Source organism: Pavona decussata, unplaced genomic scaffold, assembly GCF_977016875.1.
Source record: "Pavona decussata unplaced genomic scaffold, jaPavDecu1.1 SCAFFOLD_215, whole genome shotgun sequence".
Classification (NCBI taxonomy): Eukaryota; Metazoa; Cnidaria; class Anthozoa; order Scleractinia; family Agariciidae; genus Pavona; species Pavona decussata.
In genome coordinates, this window is record NW_028145620.1 from 936,103 (window position 1) to 955,396 (window position 19,294).

At 39.3% G+C, this 19,294-nt stretch overlaps 2 protein-coding genes across 9 annotated transcripts in view; one reads left to right on the plus strand and one right to left on the minus strand.

Annotated features, from left to right (window-relative positions):
* LOC146459887 (uncharacterized) lies at positions 1 to 9,802 on the minus strand. Its single transcript, XM_085088643.1, has 3 exons — positions 3,459 to 9,802; positions 2,698 to 2,970; positions 1 to 1,930 (listed from the first exon to the last, which is right to left on the minus strand). The coding sequence occupies exons 1-3, from the start codon at positions 8,601 to 8,603 to the stop codon at positions 1,829 to 1,831; spliced, it is 5,520 nt and encodes a 1,839-aa protein (XP_084944769.1). The 5' UTR covers positions 8,604 to 9,802; the 3' UTR covers positions 1 to 1,828.
* Positions 1,811 to 19,294, plus strand: part of LOC146459888 (melanocyte-stimulating hormone receptor-like) — a 26,208-nt gene continuing 8,724 nt past the window's right edge. Inside the window, exons 1-3 of one of the 8 annotated variants that reach the window (XM_085088662.1) lie at positions 1,932 to 1,948; positions 12,341 to 12,430; positions 17,790 to 17,876. The gene's annotated coding sequence lies outside the window, so the exon portion shown is untranslated. Of the gene's footprint in view, positions 1,949 to 12,340; positions 12,431 to 13,946; positions 14,374 to 16,386; positions 16,996 to 17,259; positions 17,581 to 17,633; positions 17,681 to 17,789; positions 17,877 to 19,294 lie in introns of those variants that run through there. The other 7 variants (XM_085088666.1, XM_085088664.1, XM_085088661.1 and 4 more) reach the window with 7 other exon arrangements.

A 19,294-nucleotide genomic window follows, 5' to 3' on the forward strand; every position in this document is an offset into this window, starting at 1 on the left:
CCTAATATACTTGCTTAATTAACTATATCTACATTAAAAAAAAAAATTAAAAATGGCGCGTGTGCCCAGGTATATAAGGCAATGCAAACTTACGTCGCACACGAAGGTTAGAGCGATTTTTGTTTGACCTTGAAATCTGGTTTCCATGTATGTTGGTTATTTATTTCATCTGCAGCAAGTTAAAAAGATGAAAACAAGGCTTCGGGGTCAAAAGAAACTCTCCGTAACATGCGTGCATATCAATCTCTCGATCACACGTATTTGTATCAAGTACTTTGTGGTAGGCACGTAATAAAACCACTTGTAATGTCTTTTATAAGCGAATCGCACAAAAATGTAATACCTGGTATGGTCATACATGCGGTCCACACGTGTGAGTTTTCATTCGTTTTCGCTGTCCACACGTGAACAATCTGAAGGCGATCGAAAACGTTTCTTTATCGTAAATTCTGTCGATTTTTTTCGTCATCGTTTTCGAAAAATCTTCGTTTTTATTCTCCTGTATCGTCGACGTCACGGTCTAAATGATAAATCTTCGTTTTCAGTTCGGATTTCTTGTGGACAGAAGGCGTGCCTCAATTCGGCCACTACCGCTTGGAACTCGCTATTGGGCAATGTTAGAGCTTTAAGGCTGTCATACGGACTAACTGAGGGCGCTATATGATTAGTTTAATGTATTTAGAACTGTAAAAAGTTATCACTTAAGTTATCGTTTTTCCCTAGACAAATAAGCCATAATTTTTAGCTAAAGGCCAAACCGGCTATATTCTGTTCCGGGGTTAAATAAAGTCATTCATTTGTTATTCATTCACTCTGTTTTCAAATCAAGAGTGGATACATGTGAACGTTGACTAAATAAAAAGGGACTCTTGGATGAAAAATTCGATTTTTCATTCTATACAGAGACAAATCAATTTTGGATTTTAATCCTAGTGATCCATATATGGAGCATGGTGTTTGAATCCAGCTTCGGATGGCTTGTTCGATTAAGTGCACTTAGCAAGTGCTTATTCAGAGTTTACAACAATCACGGATTGATCTTTCTTCAGATTGATGTTTCAGCCACACGTAGACCCAGGTAATCCGGATTCACTTAATCTGAAATTGAATTAAATTTTGAAAGCCGCAAAGCATTTACCACTTAACTAACGGCGCTTTCCATTTGCCAGAACTGGCCAGCCAGACCAGTCATTTTGTAAACGGAATGAACCAATTTGAAGGAAATTAAGTTTTATCCTAGTCCTTCGAATTTCTTCAAACTAGAGCGTACCATTTTCGGAGTGATTCTTTTTCAAGATTTTGCAGCATCATCCCTTCAAAATGTCGCGTTCGAGTTACAGACGGGCCGGCCTGGCCTGCCAGTTCTGACAAATGGAAAGCGTCCTAACACTCGTCTTCACAAATGTAGGTTGGTTTGTTTGTGAGCGTCAAAAGGAGAGTCGCAAACGTTTACCCTGAAATAAACGAAGCTGCATGCTCACCAACTTTTACAACTCCGTTATCTGTTTTAATGTTCGCAGGCCTATCTTCCTGTGAGCCTTTGTCAAACGACATGCTGTTTACTCCGGCTTAAAGCCAAATAGACAGTTGTGGAAAGAATTATTACAAACTGTGAAAGCCAAAGTTTGTCAATTTTTTGCTGTTTGTAACACGACCTTGCCTGCTTGAGTTTACCTTCTAAAGGCGTCTTTAAACCTTATCTGATGTAGCGTGTAACGATTTTAACCCCAAATTATACACTCTACTTTCTCCCAATAAAAGTCTGTCTTGCTGATACATAGTCTCTTTTCAGTTTTTTTAACAGTCGACTGCAACATCCTTGTTGGTCTCATGCATCACCACCATTGTGCATTCCAAGACTGCCTCTCTCGCTATGGCGGAAGTCTCTTTGTCTCAGGTCACGTGATCGTCGTTCAAAATGGGCCGACCTCTGAGGGAAGGATCAAAGGTAAAAACGGTGTTAATTAACTCTGTCACTTCTACAGACAATTCTTTAGTCGAAGAATGTGGTTCTAGCCTTTGAGTCTGTGAGTAAGATCCCACAATATCCTACATTTTGACTGTAGTACTGGTTTATTACACTGTGCAAAGCGATTCTGATTATGAATGTGTGGATTAAACCATTAAGTTACCGAGCAGTACTTTACTGTGGTGCTGTTTATTAGGCCGTTCAACCTGGTTCTAATGTTTGCGTCTGTGTGAACATTCAAATGAAAGCTTCTTAGCAGTACTCTTCTACTACCCTGTTTAGTTACTAGCGGTAAAAAAAAACCGAATTCTCTTCAATTTCGTTCCCCTTGCTTTCTTTGTTTTTGTTTTTAATGGGTGTTGGGGGGTTAGGGGGGGGGGGGGGTAGGGGGCGTCGCCGCTGACCCTCGCAATCGTAACAACTTCTGTCTCACGCTCGAGATGACAAATGTAGAGGCAGTTTCTGCAGCTGAATCTGAAGGAAATTGTTTGAAATAACCGCACTGTACTTGACTAAATATTATGTTCACCTTGCTATTTATCTTTTCGTGGAAATTACCTTATGCATTAAAGAGGTAAAATAAAAGTGCCAAGTGCCTCGTTGTCTGGATTCTCGTGTAATTTCTTCGGTTGGTTAATTGTTTTGTTTGTTTTTGTGTGTATATGTGTGGGGTTTTTTTTTTAATCTCACTTGAGCCTTTTGTTGTGGAGACTTTAAACTGAACTTACTCTCTGGGAATCTCTTGGCTGCATCGCGGTCAGCATGTTCATTCTTGTGCGCCATTCATTTCTCTCCTTTTCAAACTGCTCTTCAATTTCATCTCTTTCTCTTTCAAACTCCGCCTTTACTCGGCTTTTTTCTTGACGAGCTTTTGCTTTCATCTCGGAAAGATCCTCATAAAGCTTTTCGATCTCTACTTGCATGTCTCTCATCTTGCCCTCATGATGTTCCTTTTCTCTTTTCATCTGTTCTTGGTGTTCATTATCTAACTTTGCTAAAACCTGTGTTTGGAGTTTAAGACATCATAATTAAAAATTGAATCGTCGTACTAACCGCTTGACCCACCAGGGACCGGTTGTTTAAAGACCGGTTAACGTTACCCAGTGGATAAATCATTATCCAGCGGATAAAATTTACTCCAACTAATACATTTTATCTGATGGATAGTGACTTATAGATCAGCTTGCTAATCAGCTTTAACGCTCAAGTTGATAATTCACTGAATTTGTGAATCGCTTAAACAAGTTCTTTTCTTTTCTTTTTCTTTTACCTGGCCCACATTGTGAAGTGGGTGTTGAGAGAAAATGAAAAACATCGCCCAGGCCAGAATTTATGTCTGGCTGATGTACTGTGAATGACTTTTCTACCAACTAGCCCCTCATACACACACCGAACGCACGATTGTTCCCTGGCGCCAGAATTATAGAAGTTACTGTTGTGCTTGGAGTGTTTGTAGAAATATTTACCAACATAAGTTGTGAAACCCTACCTGTGAGTTGGCTTCTAACAATGGTGCATTGCCCCCTTTTGCCTGACTTTCCCTTTGCGCCATTTGATTTTGGAGTTGCTTTCTGTGCTCTTGCAGTCTTCCTATCTCTTGTCGTAAGCCTTGTAGTGTGCTTTCAATATTTTCTTTTTCTTTTTGTAGTTTTCTTCTGTACTCGTCTTCCAAAGCAGCTTGTATTTCCTTTTTCGCTTCAGCGAGCGAGTTAGTTTCTGAGGCAGCGTCAGCCAAACGGATTTCCAACTCTGCTTTTTCTGCCTTAAATTTGAGCTTCGTTTGCTTGATTTTGGTTTCGTAGTTTCTCTGTAGTTCTTCTTTGTAGATCTCCGATTTTACATGTTCGGTTTTCATCTTTTCGGACCATTCCTCTTCGATTTGGTTGATCGTGTCAAGTTTGCACTTCTCCCACATCTGTTTCATCTCTTTCTTTTCATTTTCAAAGGCTTCCTCCATTTCGGCCTTATCTTTCTTTTGCTTCTTTTTGAGATCTTTCTTTTCCTGTTTCACCTTTGCTAGCTCTTTTGTTAGGGCTTGAATCGTTCCTTCTAATACCTGCTTTTCTCTCTCGAATTTTCGTTTATTCTCATTCTTTTCGTTCTGCATCTCCTTCATCCTGTTTCTCATTTGCACCTCCACCCGCTTTGTTATCTCTTTCTGCTCCTGTACTTTTTGCGAAACGAGATCTTGAATTTTGTTCTCGAGTCCTGTGCTCCTTGAAGACAAGTTACTCGAAAAGTCTTCCTTCATTTTCTCTTGCAACTCTTGCTTATCCCGCTTGAACTTATTCTCTACTTCTTCATTTTCCTTCTCGTGCTTTCTTCTTTGATCCTCCAGAAGGCCCTCATAATATCTCTTGCTTTCTTCAAGTCTTCTTTTGTAGTCCTCTGTCAGCGTCTCTTCGAGCTTCTGTTTCTCTTTTTTGTGTTCGGCGCACAAATCGTTCTTCTCTTCGTCGAGGCTTTTCTGCATTTGCTCTAACTTTTGCTCAAGCTTCTGCTTTTGCGCGGCAAGAACTCGTATTTTCTCGTGTTTTTCTGCAATAATGTTACTGATATGACTTTTATCTTCATACAAATCTCCATCTCCCAGATCTCCGTCCTTCAATGTGTCGTTCTGTGGACTTTGGTAACTGAATTCCGTACTTTCAGCCTCTATTACGTCCAGTTCAAGTGGGGATCTTCCATTACGCTCCATCTCCTGAATTCGCAGTCCCAACTTCGCTTTTTCCTTACCGAATTTAGATTTCATTTCCTCCTTCTGTCGTTGAAAATCATCTGCCAATTTCCTTCTTTCGTCTTCATTTTTTTGCAGGTCATCTTCATAACGAGACACAGCGTTCCGCAGCATTTGTTCCCACTCTTCAGTGACCCTTCTTACAGTTCCTGCGTTGTTATTCAATTCATCTTGCAGTTGGCGATACCTTTCTCGTTCGTTTCCAAGCTCCGCGTTGTGCCGGTCAACAAGTTCTCTCATGTCGTTTACAAATTTTTCCTCCGCCGCTCGCTTCGCGTCTTTAAGGGTCTTAATGTCCGCGTTCAGATCTTCTACTTCACTCTCCAGTTTCTTGCTTCTCGCCTTTTGTTCGTCCAGTCGTTTCTCTGTCTCATTAACCGCGCTTGTCTTTTCATGTTCCAACGAGGATGTCAGTTTTGACTTTTCATCCGCGAATTCTTGTTCCATTGTTTTGATCTTCTTTGTCAAACGGTCCACTTCTTCGGAGAGGTCGCAATTATTTCCCTCCACCTTATTCAACTTCTTTGAGATGTCCTCGATTTCCTCCATCATATCTTCCTGTTTCTTTTGCATTTCGCTTCTCTTTTTTGCGTTTCGTGCAATTTCCTCTTGAAGCTCTTCGTTTTTATCTTCAAGTTCTCTTAACCTGCTCACGTCTCTTCCAACTCGTTCCATCTTTTCTTTCAGATTAATGTTCTCTTCCTCAATTTCTTTGTTCCTTCGTTGCATGATGCTGTTGAGTTTTGTCACTTCCATGAGCTTCCGTTGTAGCTTGTTTATATCGCCTGTGTTGTCCTCCAAGGGTTTATTAACATTCGATGGATCACCATCTAAATGGTTGTTCATGGCCATAACCATGTTGTCTTTCTCTGGTTCTATGTATTGCCCTTCTTCAAATGCTCTTTCTATTAGACTCGGCTCAATGCCACTGATTGGACTTTCAAATATTCCGGCCTCCGTCGTGTTTTCCATAACTGCAACGATCGTTTCGCTGGGGATCTCTGCCATTCGTCTTTTAAGCTGTTCATTTCGCTTCTTCTCTTCATCCAGTTCGTTCACAAGTCGCCGCATAGTATTTTCTTGCGCATTCGCCAGTTTACTTTTCTCGTTGTCAAACTCAGTCCTGAGTTGTTCCTTCTCTTTGCGATGCTTCTCCGCTTCTTCAAGCATTTTAGTTTTTAGCTGCATTAGGTCCTGAAGCAGTGCTTCTACGTTTCTTCCAAGCTTCGTTTTCTCTTCGGATTCCTGGTGCAAACGACCTTCAAACGCTGCTTTTTCCCGGCGATTCTTCTCTTCCGTTTCCACCTCTTGATTCTGAAGTTTCTTCATTCGACTCTTCATACCTTGGATTTCTTTATCAAAATTCTCATTGCATTTCTTAAGGTTGACAATAACAGTTTCCAGTTTCACTTTCTTGGAAACCTCTTGATCCAGTGTACTTTCGAGCTTGCTAACTTTTTCTGTAAATTTTGCTTTGGCTTCCATCATTTTTATGTCGTACTGGCTCAAAAGTTTCCCTTTCTCTTTATTTTTATTGTCGGTCTTCTTCAGATTCTCCTTGAGAATTTCAATTTCTTCTTCCAAATCAAATTTAGTTTCTTCTAGCATTCGTTCTTGTTCCTTTACCATCCTTTCCTTTTCCCTCAGCGCTGTTTCCAGTTTAAGCTTTTCATTTTCAAGCCTAATGTATTCCTCTTTCGGAACATATTTGTCTAAGTTGTCAACAAACTCGCTAAAAGAGTCATTGCCGGGAGTCTCTTGCAGGTGGTCTATTATTTCGCTTAATTTCTCGTTTTCTTTTGCCAACATGGCAATGTCAATGGCAAAGCCATTTTTAGTTGGAAGATTACCATCTTCGTTGTCTCCAAAGAAATCCTTTCCAGGTTCTTTTGTATTTTCGGATTTCTTATTTCCTCCGCGAGGAGTTATTCCTTTTCCTTGTGGGACGCCACGTTTTAGGCGCTGATTTTCTTGTTTTAAATTTCGTATTTCGTCCTCAAGTTGGGAAGCCTTTAATGTAAATCTTTCCTGTAGGAAATCTCTTTCCATTTTGTCCTGTCTGTATCTGCGCTCAGTCGCTGCCTTTTCCCTCTCTAATTGTCGCATTTTGGCCTGTGATGCTCTCTTCTCTCGCATTAGCTCATTCATTCTTGCGTCGTTCAAATCTCTGTCTGCCATGAATTTACTTGTGGGCATTTTACTATCTTCTTCTCCTCCGTATGAATATGGATACAAATCGTCAACCTCGTCAGAGGTTTCGCTGACTGTGTCGGTAAACCCCCCAGGGTTATCGTTTCTAAGCTGCATCATAGCCTCTCGTAAAATGCTGTTTTCTTGAACAATGGTGGACATATCTCGACCGTCATCAGAAAAAATTGAAGACAAGTCATCATCGGCATAAAAACCGCCAGAAATGCCACCGTCACCACGTTCTTCAGACATGTCTTCCTCCAAATGCGATCCAGTTTCTTCGTCTTGGGGTTCACCATCCTGTTCATTTGGCGCCATAACGTCTCCGTTGCTATGCTTTTCAGGACGCACCGGGAGATTTTCAAATTGCGGTTGCTCCTCAGGGTTTTCGAGTCCCGCAGCTTCATCTCCGCTCTGAGCTACTAGGCTATCACCATTCTTGTTTCTTCCCTGCTCATCTAAATCATCGCTTTTCTTTCTTCGATCAACTTCGTCCGGGCTTTCGTTGTTTTCTGCATAAGCTTTGTCTTCGTTTTGTTCTGCATGAGTTGTACCATTTCCTATTTCGGAATCTGGGATGGCGTTTACATCCTCAATTTCAGACAAACCCATGTTACATTCTTCGTTATTGTCCTCGGGCAGGATCTCCTCGTCGAGTGGGCTAAGAATCGGCTCCCTCTCATCGTCTTCCACGTTATCTTCCTGTACCTCGTCAAATTGAGAGGAATCTGCTATTTCAAATCTGGGTGTTAAGGTTTCAGTGTCGGACACTTGGGAATACTCGTCCATAGTTTCGCCCGTCTCGTCCTCTGCGTTTGAAATGTCTCCCATTTCCTTTTCATTGTCATAACAATTTTCCTTTGTACTATCTTCTCTACTGCCCTCGTGTTCGTCATTTTGCAGTTCTAAGATCGCTTCAGAAGTAACAAGAAGCAAATCATCCTTCGCTTCTGGAGTAAAGAAATCCTTTTCGAGCTTTTCTAAACCATCATCGATGGAACTGGTTATCTCGTCTTCCATTGTTGAGTCATGTTCTTGTGTTTTTTCCTCCTTTTTGTCTTCTTCATCTTTCTCTGTTATGGATTTGTTTTCACTGATTTCAGAATCCTCATTTTGCTCTTTCAAGACGTCGCTTGTGCTTGTTTCAGAAGAAACAGGCAGCAAATGCTTCGCTTCTGGAGTAAACAAATTATTTTCGAGCTTTTCCAAACCTTCATCGATGGAACTAGTTATCTCGTCTTCCATTGTTGTGTCATCTTGTGTGTCCTCTGTTTTGTCTTCATCGTCCTTCTCTGTTATGGATTTGTTTTCACTGACATCAGAATCCCCAACAGAGTCATTGGTTGCTAAGTCAGCATCATCTTCCATGGACCGCATCATATCGTCTTCCAGACTTGCGGTTTTCTCGTGATCAGCGCTAGCTGAGATCTCGTCCATTAAAGATCCCACTCCTTCATCGCCCTCCATTTTCTCCACTTCGTCGTTCCCATTTATCAAGTCGTCGATTTCATTTCCACTAGACAACTCATTTAAATCTCCCATTTGCAGAGCTTCTTTTTCCTCTTCGTTCCTTTGTGATTCATTTTCGTTACCTTCCAACCGGGGTTCATCAATAATTTCTCCCGAGGAAGTATCATCTTCTTCGCAAGGTGCTGCTTCATATTTTTCCGTCTGACTGAAATCCGATGTGTCGTTTTCGTCTTCCATTAGTCGTTCTTTAGTCTTTTGTTGGTAAATTCAACTCAAACCAGACGTCTCGACCCACAAAATGCCAAAAAACTGAACAACAACAATCTTCGACGGTTGTTTAATCAATCCCCTCGGCTTATAAGTCGCGGGTTTATTATGCACAGTCGTTGAGGTCTCCAATAGTGAAGAAGTTAGACGTGTGATATTCACAGGTGTTATCCCGTTAAACGTTTCTCAACACTGAATCCATGATAAGCATCGTGGTTTAAAATGTGCGAAAACGATTCTCTCCTGCACAATATTCCACTGTAGCTTAGCATAATGTCGTTTATCAATTTATCTAAACATAAATTTTTTTATCCTCCCTTTGATTCTGTGCCAGGTGCTTGAGGGTATTTCCAATACGCTTTTTGTTTGTTAGAGCAAATAATCCGCAATATAACGTCAAACGAACGGTAATAATTCCAGCGACGGGATGATGTCCAGAAATTATGATTCATTAACGCAAAGTATACAGGCGGTGAAAGAATGAAAACAGCCGCCAAATAGATAAATGCCTTGGCTGGAAACCTTACATCCAGAGTCTTCTTAAAATCGATTTTCACCTTTCTAATATGCACCAAAACTCAACTTAATTACAGTATTTACTTGCCCGCTGTTTATTTTACAACGAGTAGTTCATTTGGAAAACACGATTTGCTTTCTGCATTTACATATTTTCATTTGTTTACAAGGGCCGAAATTCTTTTAAAAACCTCAAAACCGCTAGTTTTAATTTAAATGGATAAACGTGACAGCACAACCTGCTGCCTGTACGAGACTTCTTCACCTTGAACAAAAATTATGCGAAATGCATTTGATGAATTGGCAGAGCTTAACGATACAAATCATCTTCTTTGTTGTGTTTATTTGGAGAAATCATCCACTCGAATTTTTATTACTATTATTATCATTTTGTGAGAACTCCTTGCTCTCACGTGATGCAGGCACCAGTTGCCACTGAATGATGACAAAGTGCATATTGAAACTGGGGGCAAGCCATTATTTGTTATTGGCAGGCAGCGTGCTAATGTAAATATTTTTTGGAAAGGGCTGAAACAGTGTGTCGCATGCTGTATGTATTCCTAGGTGACAAAACAACCTGTTGTACATAGAAAACGTCTAAACCTTAAACAAAACAACATGGAAATTGCTGTCGAGAAATTGGCAACACATAACCGATACAAATCACCTGCTTTAGGGACGGCGACTTCTAATACAAACGCATTTTTGCACAGTTTATTACTCTGCGGGAAAAGTAAGGGCTGTTTGAATCCAAAAAGAAAATAAATTAAGGGGTAAACACGCATTTTTAAGAACTAATTAAGCAACAACAATTCGAAAAAGCGGTAAACAACAAAACAATGTGTGGTATTTTTCCCCAAATGAAAACTTAATTATCTCCGAAAAATGCGTGGTTACCCCGTAATTTTCGTTTTGGATTCCAGCATCCCATTTCTTAGATCTGCTTTTCATGGATAGTTATAAAAACCGCGCAATAACATCTTGTTTTATGCCCCGTCCACTCGTATACGTTTACGTTCGTAAACGCATACAAAGTTTTCTGTCTACACGTAAACGTTCGCAAACGTATGGTTTTTTTGTGCGTTTAGGCCTCCCGTCCACACGTAAACGACATAAACAATCTGTAAACGGATATTTTCGAAAACGCCCACCAGAGTGGATAAATTTGTAAACGTACAACAATGCACGTTTTTCTACTCTCGTGTGGACAACACAACTTGTAAACGCTTATGTCACAGAGTGTGTACGCATGCTCAGTTAAGATTCCGTGGCAATTCTGGTTCCCAGGCTGCCTCATTTTATTCTTCAGTTATGCATTTGCGACTTTCCTTTCGTTTACGTGTGGATAGACGTAAACGATATGTTGGAGGATCATCGCTCACCTGTGGACAGAAAACTGTGTGGACGGGGCCTTAGAAGGCACCGTTCCTAACAAAGCTGACCATCCCGAGATGCGCAGAACGTATGCGCAGTGGTAAAAGGAGGTACCGTCCTTAATTATCCTATTTGGAAAAAATCACCTACAGCTCAGAGGGGATTTTCTAGATCTTTTACTGGAACTATTTTTGTTTTAAATATTTTTCACTTTACTAAAATGAAAAACTTTAAAAGGCTGACAAACAAAATATATTGTAGAAAAAAAGGATCCTACGATTTCCACTATTCTGGGATCTCTGGCCCCAGTTGTTTAAAGTGCGGATAATTTCATCTACTGGATAAGTCGCTATGCAGCAGATAAAATGTGTGCAACAGTTGCCCTATAGTCTTATAACTTGTGAATAAAGTAGAAGCGTTTGTCTAATTTAAGTATGGGATATGTGTGAAAAACTTGCCAAAAGCTTTTGTTGGAGTACATTTTATCCGCTGGATAGCAACTTATCCGCTGAATAAAGTTATCCGCTGTTTGAACAACTGGGGCCAGGGTGACAAAATGAAAAACGCACGTCATTGAATGTGTACTGCTATTTGACATTGGAATAGTTTTGTGATGAAATACTCTATTTCAATATTCAATGAAGCTGACTTGTGGCAGTCGCTGGAAGATCCTTTCTTGCAAGTGTGACTTTGCTGATAGGATCTTAGTCCGAGTTAAAGTGTAGCTGGTGTCATATTCATATTCTCATTCCGACGCACGAACGCCCAGGTTTCTTTTCGTTTCAACGATGTAAAGATGGCCGAAAGAGCATTTTCCTCAAGTCTCAACAAACTACGGATTTTCCTGGTTTGCCATATCACGTAGAAACCTTCGTTTCAATATCCGTGTTTAAATGTTTGTGTTGAGAACAACTCTTGTTGATTTGAACATGGCAAGGCAATGACAGGAAACATCAAGTCATGTCCGTTTGGTATGTGTAATAAACCTGTTGTTTTTGCAAAAATTCAGAATTTAAATGGAACGCCCTCCCCTCTTTGAGAACACTTTACTCGTTGTTATGTCCTGTTTGTTTTGTTTTTGCATTATTCAGTCTCTTTCTTGTTAGGGTTTTCTCGTATATAGAACTGCAAACAAGTCTCTTTTTTTTGGTATAAATGAATTTTGTTCAGCATGTCACAAGAGTGTGATTACAAAGAAAAATTCATATTGGTGCCCGGATACGATAAAGGGGAGACTATTTAACTATTTAAGTGGTGAGAATGCGACTACTGAGAAAAACATCTGAACCAACCGATCTTTTTCGCGCACCGGACAGAAACAGATTTTGGTCAGAAGGTCATTTGTTACAACAGCTTGACATGAGGTACGGCTCCGCATACATCTCGGATCAGCAATTCCAATAGCGTTTTGCGTGGTAATAACGAGAGAAAACTGATGGTAAATTTTAAAATGGGTCTTGGAATAAGTAATTACTTCTACTTAGTTCGTCATATCCACGCGAAAACAACAACAAAGAATCCACTCTTTGCTATTTCTTTTTTTCGTTATTGGCCATAGTTTAGAATAGAGCTTTGTGAGATTAGTCTTGCTTTCTCTGCTGAGAGCATATTCAAACATTTAAAGCCAAAAGGCGTTTCTCGGTGAATGTAACAGTTGTGAAGATCAATTAGCGTGCTTTATTTTAGAATTCCATGGTATCTTCTCTAATGGTAGCATTCTCATAGCTTCCTTTTGTGTTTTCAACAGACTAAAGTAAAACGATATCATCAACTGATTATCCTAGTCTCTGAGGTTTTCCTTCTTCTTTCTAAAACAGAATTGAGCCGACAACAAGCTGTGAAGCGGAGAAAGAAGAATTCTCTGGTAACTATTGAAGGAGATTTGATGCTGATTGTCAAAAAATTTGGTGAGCTTTTGCTTTGAAGTTCTCCAAGAATTATCAATGGTTTGAGAAGCTATATCAAACATTCGAGAGTGTTTTATCCAATTATCAAGCATCTCGAAGTTGGTTTTATTAGGAGAGCGCTAAAACCTGTTATTAAGTACATTTTTACGATTTAGCTCGCCAAGCAAAGCTACGGTATATATTTAGTAAACAAGCTTTCAACAATGCTGTGTACTACAATTAGCATTATACAGGCAATATTCAAGCTTATTTTGAGCACTGGCATCAGTATAACCCATACTCTGCCCTAGGCTCAGATATTTTCAGACATAAATCTTGTTTTCTTTTCGAAGCAAAATATAATATTTGGAGAATTATAAAATAGTGTTAATGTCACTAATCCACCGATTGTGTTATTCCTTGTCTTGCTTTCCTTCCCTTGAAAGCAAATCAAAACACGAAAAAACATAAATACAACCTGGCAGCAAGGTTATGTACTCGCACAAGGCTTTGAAATATAACCAGTTTGCTCTAAGAATGCTGGCCATGGTGAAATAAATGGTCACTAATGCTTCGGCGCCTGTATATTTTTAACAAGCGGCCTCGAGTTCTTTTAAGAAAGCACCATTTTTGACTTCCGATCAGTCCAAGAGCGGAGATCTATTTGCATTTTGTATTCGTCTTTCGGGTAAAATATCCGAGTTGAAATAAACCGTCAGCTAAAGATCCTTTGAAAAATTGAAACATGGACCAAAGGCCAACCGAACGAAAATTGGTCATGTTTACTCCAGAGTTCTCCTTTAATTGCACGCCCACCCAGGAAGTCTATCGAAAATTAGTATAAATCTACTAGTGTTCTATCACGAATGCCGTTCTCTGATTGGCTACGCTACTCGCTATCTATTCTGTGATAGATAGTGAGTAGCGATTTTCAACAAAATGGCGCCCGCTTCTTCGCGTTTTCGAAGTGTCTGCGATGAGGAAAAAGATAATTTACTTGTTTAGTTTTGAACGACTAGTAGATTTATACTAAAACAATTAGATTATTCGCTCTCGATTTCTATGCGTGATAGTTGATTCGGGCTTCGCCCTCATCAACTATCACGCGATAGAAATCTCGAGCTCATAATCTAATTGTTAACTAGAACGCCCTTGTCAAGCCAATCACGTTGAGATTTTGCCTACTAGTTGGTCACTGAGTTTTGTTAATAATAAGTAACTGACGTTAGGTGGTGAAACTAATATCAACTAAGATGACATTCACGAATGGCATTCACATTCAATTTCGGGGTGGGTCAGGTGTGTAACCGAATTGGGGATTTCGGGTCCTGTTGTTTTCGCACCTGCCCAGATGTTGGGCGAATCTATAAATAAATCAATAAATAATAATAATAATAATAATAATAATAATAATAATAATAATAATAATTGTGAATAACCAGTTATTCATCAGTGCCGTAGTGCACTTTGTTTTTTATTATAATGTCCGAAATCAATACGAACATATGAGGAACTATTTCGCAAGCTCTTCCCCTCTAGTACTCCCCCAAGGTCTGCTTGACATTAATAGAGAAAATAATGGTACCCTTGTCCCCACAGTGGTCCTTATTCGATGGAATTACTTGTCTCTACCGACCATAAGAAATGAATTTTAATAGGCCATTTTCACGATGGCGTCATTGACTACAACAACCAGAACACTTAAGTTGTTGTTTTCACTTCGGAAGTAGGGATATTACTGGGATTACAAAATTTAAACAAGAAAGGGAATACGAAATGTGATCCTATATAACCGACATACTGGCACTTATTCCAACAATGTTACAGGACAGGTGATGAAATAAGTTCCTTTCAGCATGCTTCGTCTTCATGTAAACCTACACACGCAAGTACATAGAGAATGGTGTTGCGGCTACTCACATCGCAGATTGTGTTGCTACTGATATCGACGAAATAAGCTGTTGGTAGGTTTGTGTTTTGTGTTTATGATGTATGTCTTTACTCCGGGATTTAAGGCTAGAGTTCGGAATTCATAACCGCAGATAGCTATAGAAAAGATATATTGGAGTAATAGCGAAGGCCATTTTCCTTTTTCAAAAACATTGGGCATTTCAATTTAAATTAGCTTCATCGAACGTGATGTATATGAAGTCCGTCTTTTAACTGTTTCACAAGAAAACCTTTGAAGTCCCACTACAGTATTTGTTTTCTTTTCTTTATGAAGTCCCACTACAATATTTATTTTTTGCTGGCGATTTATCGTTAGGTCTAAACGAGTTTAGCGAACTTTCCGGTACTGTAGCGCGGCTGTGCAAGGTGATTCTAACGTCAGTGGCTAAAAGCCATTACTGTGAATGCCGATTATTCAAATGAAAGCTGCTACACAGCATGAGTACTTTTTGAAACTAGACAAAGATCTTCTTAAGTTTGAGTCTCACAGGTTGAAAGCTAAGAGTATGTTATTAAATTTAAATTTGAATTTCCCAGACGGCTCGTTTTTAGGCGATCATCGGCTACACTTGATTAATTAGTCGCCAAGTACAATTCAAGTTACAAATTCGAAACGAATCTGCACCCTGTTCCACTTTAATGCTATTTGCCTTTCAGATTAAAGTATATTACTGTGAGTGCCTGTGTGCTTTTTGTAATTCTGCGACTTCAAATCGACACATTTAAACCAACTGCGATTTCAGCGCTATTTCAGTTGGTTCAGCGCGATGCCGCTGCAAATTTTTATCAAGTTTTCAATCATATTCAAAACTCCTGCGATATCACGCTGTTAGCTTACGCACGCGATTTCAAACTTTTAAAAATTGAGCGCGGCGAAATTTGCTATGAAAAAAGTGCGGCAAAAATTGCACGACTATCGCATGTGGAAACGCCCGTTTACACATGCGATTTGCATCTGTTCAACCTTATTATTTACCTACCTGTTTCTTCACTCATCGCTCACTGTTCTGTTATACAATTTTGACCAGTTTTCAAAGGGAACGTCAGGCAGATCTCAAACTTGACCTCGCAACAAGACCTAATTCAAAGCAAGCTCGGGCTAAAAAAACTACCCACGACTCTGAGACGCTAATATTTGGGCTTTAAAATAAGAACTTGTTATTTAAATAACTGGCTGATATCGTAATTATTGTGAAAGAGTAGTCTTTAATTCTTGTATTGCTTAACCTTGGGTCCACCGAAAGGAAGCTGTTGGTAAATGTCGGCCTCGTTAACAAAGTCCAGTTGTTTATTGAAATTTGTAGACATTTGTTCATTGAGTCGGCGAAAGCGAATGAGTGACAAAAATCTAGCATTGGAGGAGATAAGCGCCTTTGGAATCAAAGCACAAATCTTTCGGGTTTACCACTTTTCCGTTTCTGTGGAAGTTGAAATAGCTAAAAACACTTATTATTCTGCAAACGTCTTCCATTTTTACAAAAATAAGTAGAATCCGTTGGTAAGTGTCGCCCTCATTAACAAAGTCGAGTTATTTATTGAAATTTGTTCATTGAGTTGGCGAAAGCGAATGAGTGACTAAAACCTAGCATGGGAGAAGATACAGCTGTAAGCGCCTTTGGAATCAAAGCACAATCTTTCGAGAGCACGTTTCCGTTTCTGTGGAAGTTGAAATGGCTAAAAACACTTCTTATTCTGCAAAAGTCTTCCATATTTACAAAAATAAGTAGAATCCGTTGGCAAGTGTCGCCCTCGTTAACAAAGTCGAGTTGTTTATTGAAATTTGTAGGCATTTGTTTATTGAGTTGGCGAAAGCGAATGAGTGACAAAAACCTAGCATTGGAGGAGATAAGCGCCTTTGGAATCAAAGCACAATCTTTCGAGAGCACGTTTCCGTTTCTGTGGAAGTTGAAATGGCTGAAATGGCTAAAAACACTTATTACTCTTCAAACGTCTTCCATTTTACAAAAATAAGTAGAATCCTGCTTCCTTCAGCCGCTTGGATATTTTTAAGACAAACAAACCCCTTTCCCTTTGATGCTGTTCACAGTAATTTACTTCTGACTTTCTCGACTTCCTGCTTTCTCGAGCAAGTTTTTCCCTTTATTGGTGGAGATGGTGACTTTCGACTCTAAAAGAGTTTTAATCGTTCATCGGGTGTTAAAAGTGGGTGTTACCCGGAAACACAAATACTCCGACAAAGACGGATACGTGACTCAAAAGGCAAGCATGTTTGGAGGTTGGAGGTTAAGGAAGTCAGTGGTATATGCGATAGATGAAAGGAAGTGAGTTTGTTGTGTCAACTTAATTGAGAATAAAATTTGTTATAACGGGCAACACCTACTGGCTCATTGGAGAAGACGTTACGTCGCGATGGCAACAGGATAACCATGACACGAACATCTTGATAATTGGGAGGTGTTTATACTGAATCGTCAACAGAATTCATATTCACAGACGCTACGCATATTGTCTGCACATTGACTAATTAGGTTGACTATCAGGCAGACACTCTCTGGCCCATTACCTTACCACAGGCAATAGAAAATGTACATGAAAATTTCAGAAGAGATGGATTAGAGCTGTGTCGCCCCTTCACTGTGTCCTGGGATGGAAACCTTAACTCGACGCCTTGTTATGTAGGTTGAAGTAGTTTTCGGTTCTTGATTTCCTAAAAAAAAAACCGACATTTTCAAAACAATGTATTTTTATCTGACTTCGAGGATCTACATGAAAACCAGCTGTCGGTGGTTTATAATTTAAATATCATAAACTTAATTTTCCTTCGATGTGACTCTGTTGTTGAATGATTTTCTATATTTTTTAATTTATTTTCGGCTTTTCTTTTCTTTTCTTTTCTTTCTTTTTTTTTTTTTTTTTTTGTACTGCTCTCGCGCTTGTTTCTCAGTAACTTTTTCTTTCCTTTTTTTAAATTTTTTACAATGTTGTGAAGACCCATGAACAACTTAGCTTTCGTCAACCTGTTAATTTAAATGCAAGAACTGTGTTATTGTGTAATATCTTTACAATTTTCATAAATTAACAGAAAATTTTGCTTGTAGCATTTATTAATTCCCCCGCAAAAACGTAATTTCCTTAGAATGTGTTGGGTGATGTGTAAGTTGCCTTATTAGATCTTTGCCAACGGGAACGATACTGTGCGCATTAACTCTCTTGAGGAAGATAAAGTCAAGTTCTGGTCACTTAAGGAGCTTCTAACAACTGTAAGGATATAGACTATAAACAACAGTCAATTATACTTTATTCGTATTTATTCTCCGCTAGGAAGAACAACCTTATAATATTATGATCGTTTGGTCACTGGTGAGCTGTTTCTGGGCTGTCTTAGAAGTTAAAAGTCACAAAACCACCCAAAAATAGATGCGCAGGTGGCTAAACAATGTTTCCAATTTTGTCTTCTGTTTCTTTTCAGGAAAGCTAAAAACCTGCTTTTGTATATATGTACATCTTTGACGCAGAAGACTTGAACAAGATTGCCTTGTGCTCGTACGAGAGAAAGGTAAACTTTGGTGCGAGGACGAAGTCTTGATCATTCCGTACTTTCAAACGCAAATCGTATCCTGTAGTATCTTTTGTGTCACAAGTGAAATTTTCCCATATTTGCAATATATTTTCTAGTTTTTGTTTATAGAAATCGTCAGCTTTAACAGTATAAAGCCACTGGGAAAAAAACTCGCTAAACACAGGAAGGAAGGTTCTTCTTGTTCGACTTAGGAATTGGTCGCGCTCGCATTATAAATAACCAAATAAGTTTCATTTTTCGCAGAAAACTGAATTTTTTAAAAATTTATTAATATAACGGAGGGCAATTATATATTTTATTGCATTTGGTGGCCATTGTTTTTATTTTCTGATATTTCTTATGAGCTGGAAAATGCAGCAGGTGAATTCACCTAATTCTAAAGTCTATGATTTTGAAATTTCCAAATTTTACATGTTACTACCGAAGCGTCAGCATTTGATGTGGACAAATTTCAATTGCTGAACTTCTTGAATTTCCTAGCCAAACTATCTTCAAACTTCGAGCTGCCTAGCCTCCAGAGGAGGTGTGCGTGACGTGAGGAGCCAATGACGTCTGCGTAGGAAGCTACGAGTTCCCACGAGCTTCTAGACATATTTGAAGGGGCCGGGCAATACGTCATTGCAGCAAGTTCCGCTGTATTAATTGAGTGACTGAGTTCATGTTTTTTATCCTCGGTACATCTTACTATACATCTTGCATGTGTGAGAGAACAGGAATCCAATGGCAAATCGTTCCTGAAAATTTTAGTTCTGGAACTTTTTACTACAAATTTACTTTTGAAATATGTGGAGCGTAGCCTTCGTGTAGAGCCGGACATTAGTGCCAAACTTTTGCCGATCAACCCTTTTGGGATCAACCATTTCACCCTAAACCGATTTTGGTTGATTTGTTGAAAGCCCCAATACCTCCATTTTAATTGAATCTCGTTTGTTCCCGGGGATAGTCATAACCAATCTCTATCCACGTTACGCGGGAGAGGAAGATCGGCAAGATCAGTTTTCTTTGCTTTTTCCCGCTGTTTGACACGCTCCTCGTGTAATGGGTATATCAACACAGTTGGTGCAAGCCACGCACGGCTACGTGATACAGGGAAATCTTCGTATGAGCAAAAACACCTTCCAGTCAGTCTAGTGTCTATCACCAACAACACACTACTGAAGTACTACGGAACTATATAGGAAAGGTAGGGTTGGCATCATTTACAGTTCGAATAACCGTGTTGTTCAGTCATGTAATGTTATACTTCCGCGAAACCCAGAATGCTTTTAGTTGTTTATATTGTTTCAGTAAAATGAAGGTCTCTTGTATTTTTGTAAGCTGCAATCAAATGGCAATAATACATTACAAGGTAATATTCATGACGATGGTCTTAATTTGCAAGTTACAGAGCTTTC

Excerpts from the sequence above, each read along its gene's own strand:
- LOC146459887 (XM_085088643.1), bottom strand. The coding sequence starts at position 8,603 with ATGGAAGACGAAAACGACACATCGGATTTCAGTCAGACGGAAAAATAT. Across the intron at positions 2,971-3,458 it reads TGTTAGAAGCCAACTCACAG|GTTTTAGCAAAGTTAGATAA; the intron begins GTAGGGTTTCAC and ends CTCCAAACACAG. Across the intron at positions 1,931-2,697 it reads AGCCAAGAGATTCCCAGAGA|AGGTCGGCCCATTTTGAACG; the intron begins GTAAGTTCAGTT and ends TCCTTCCCTCAG.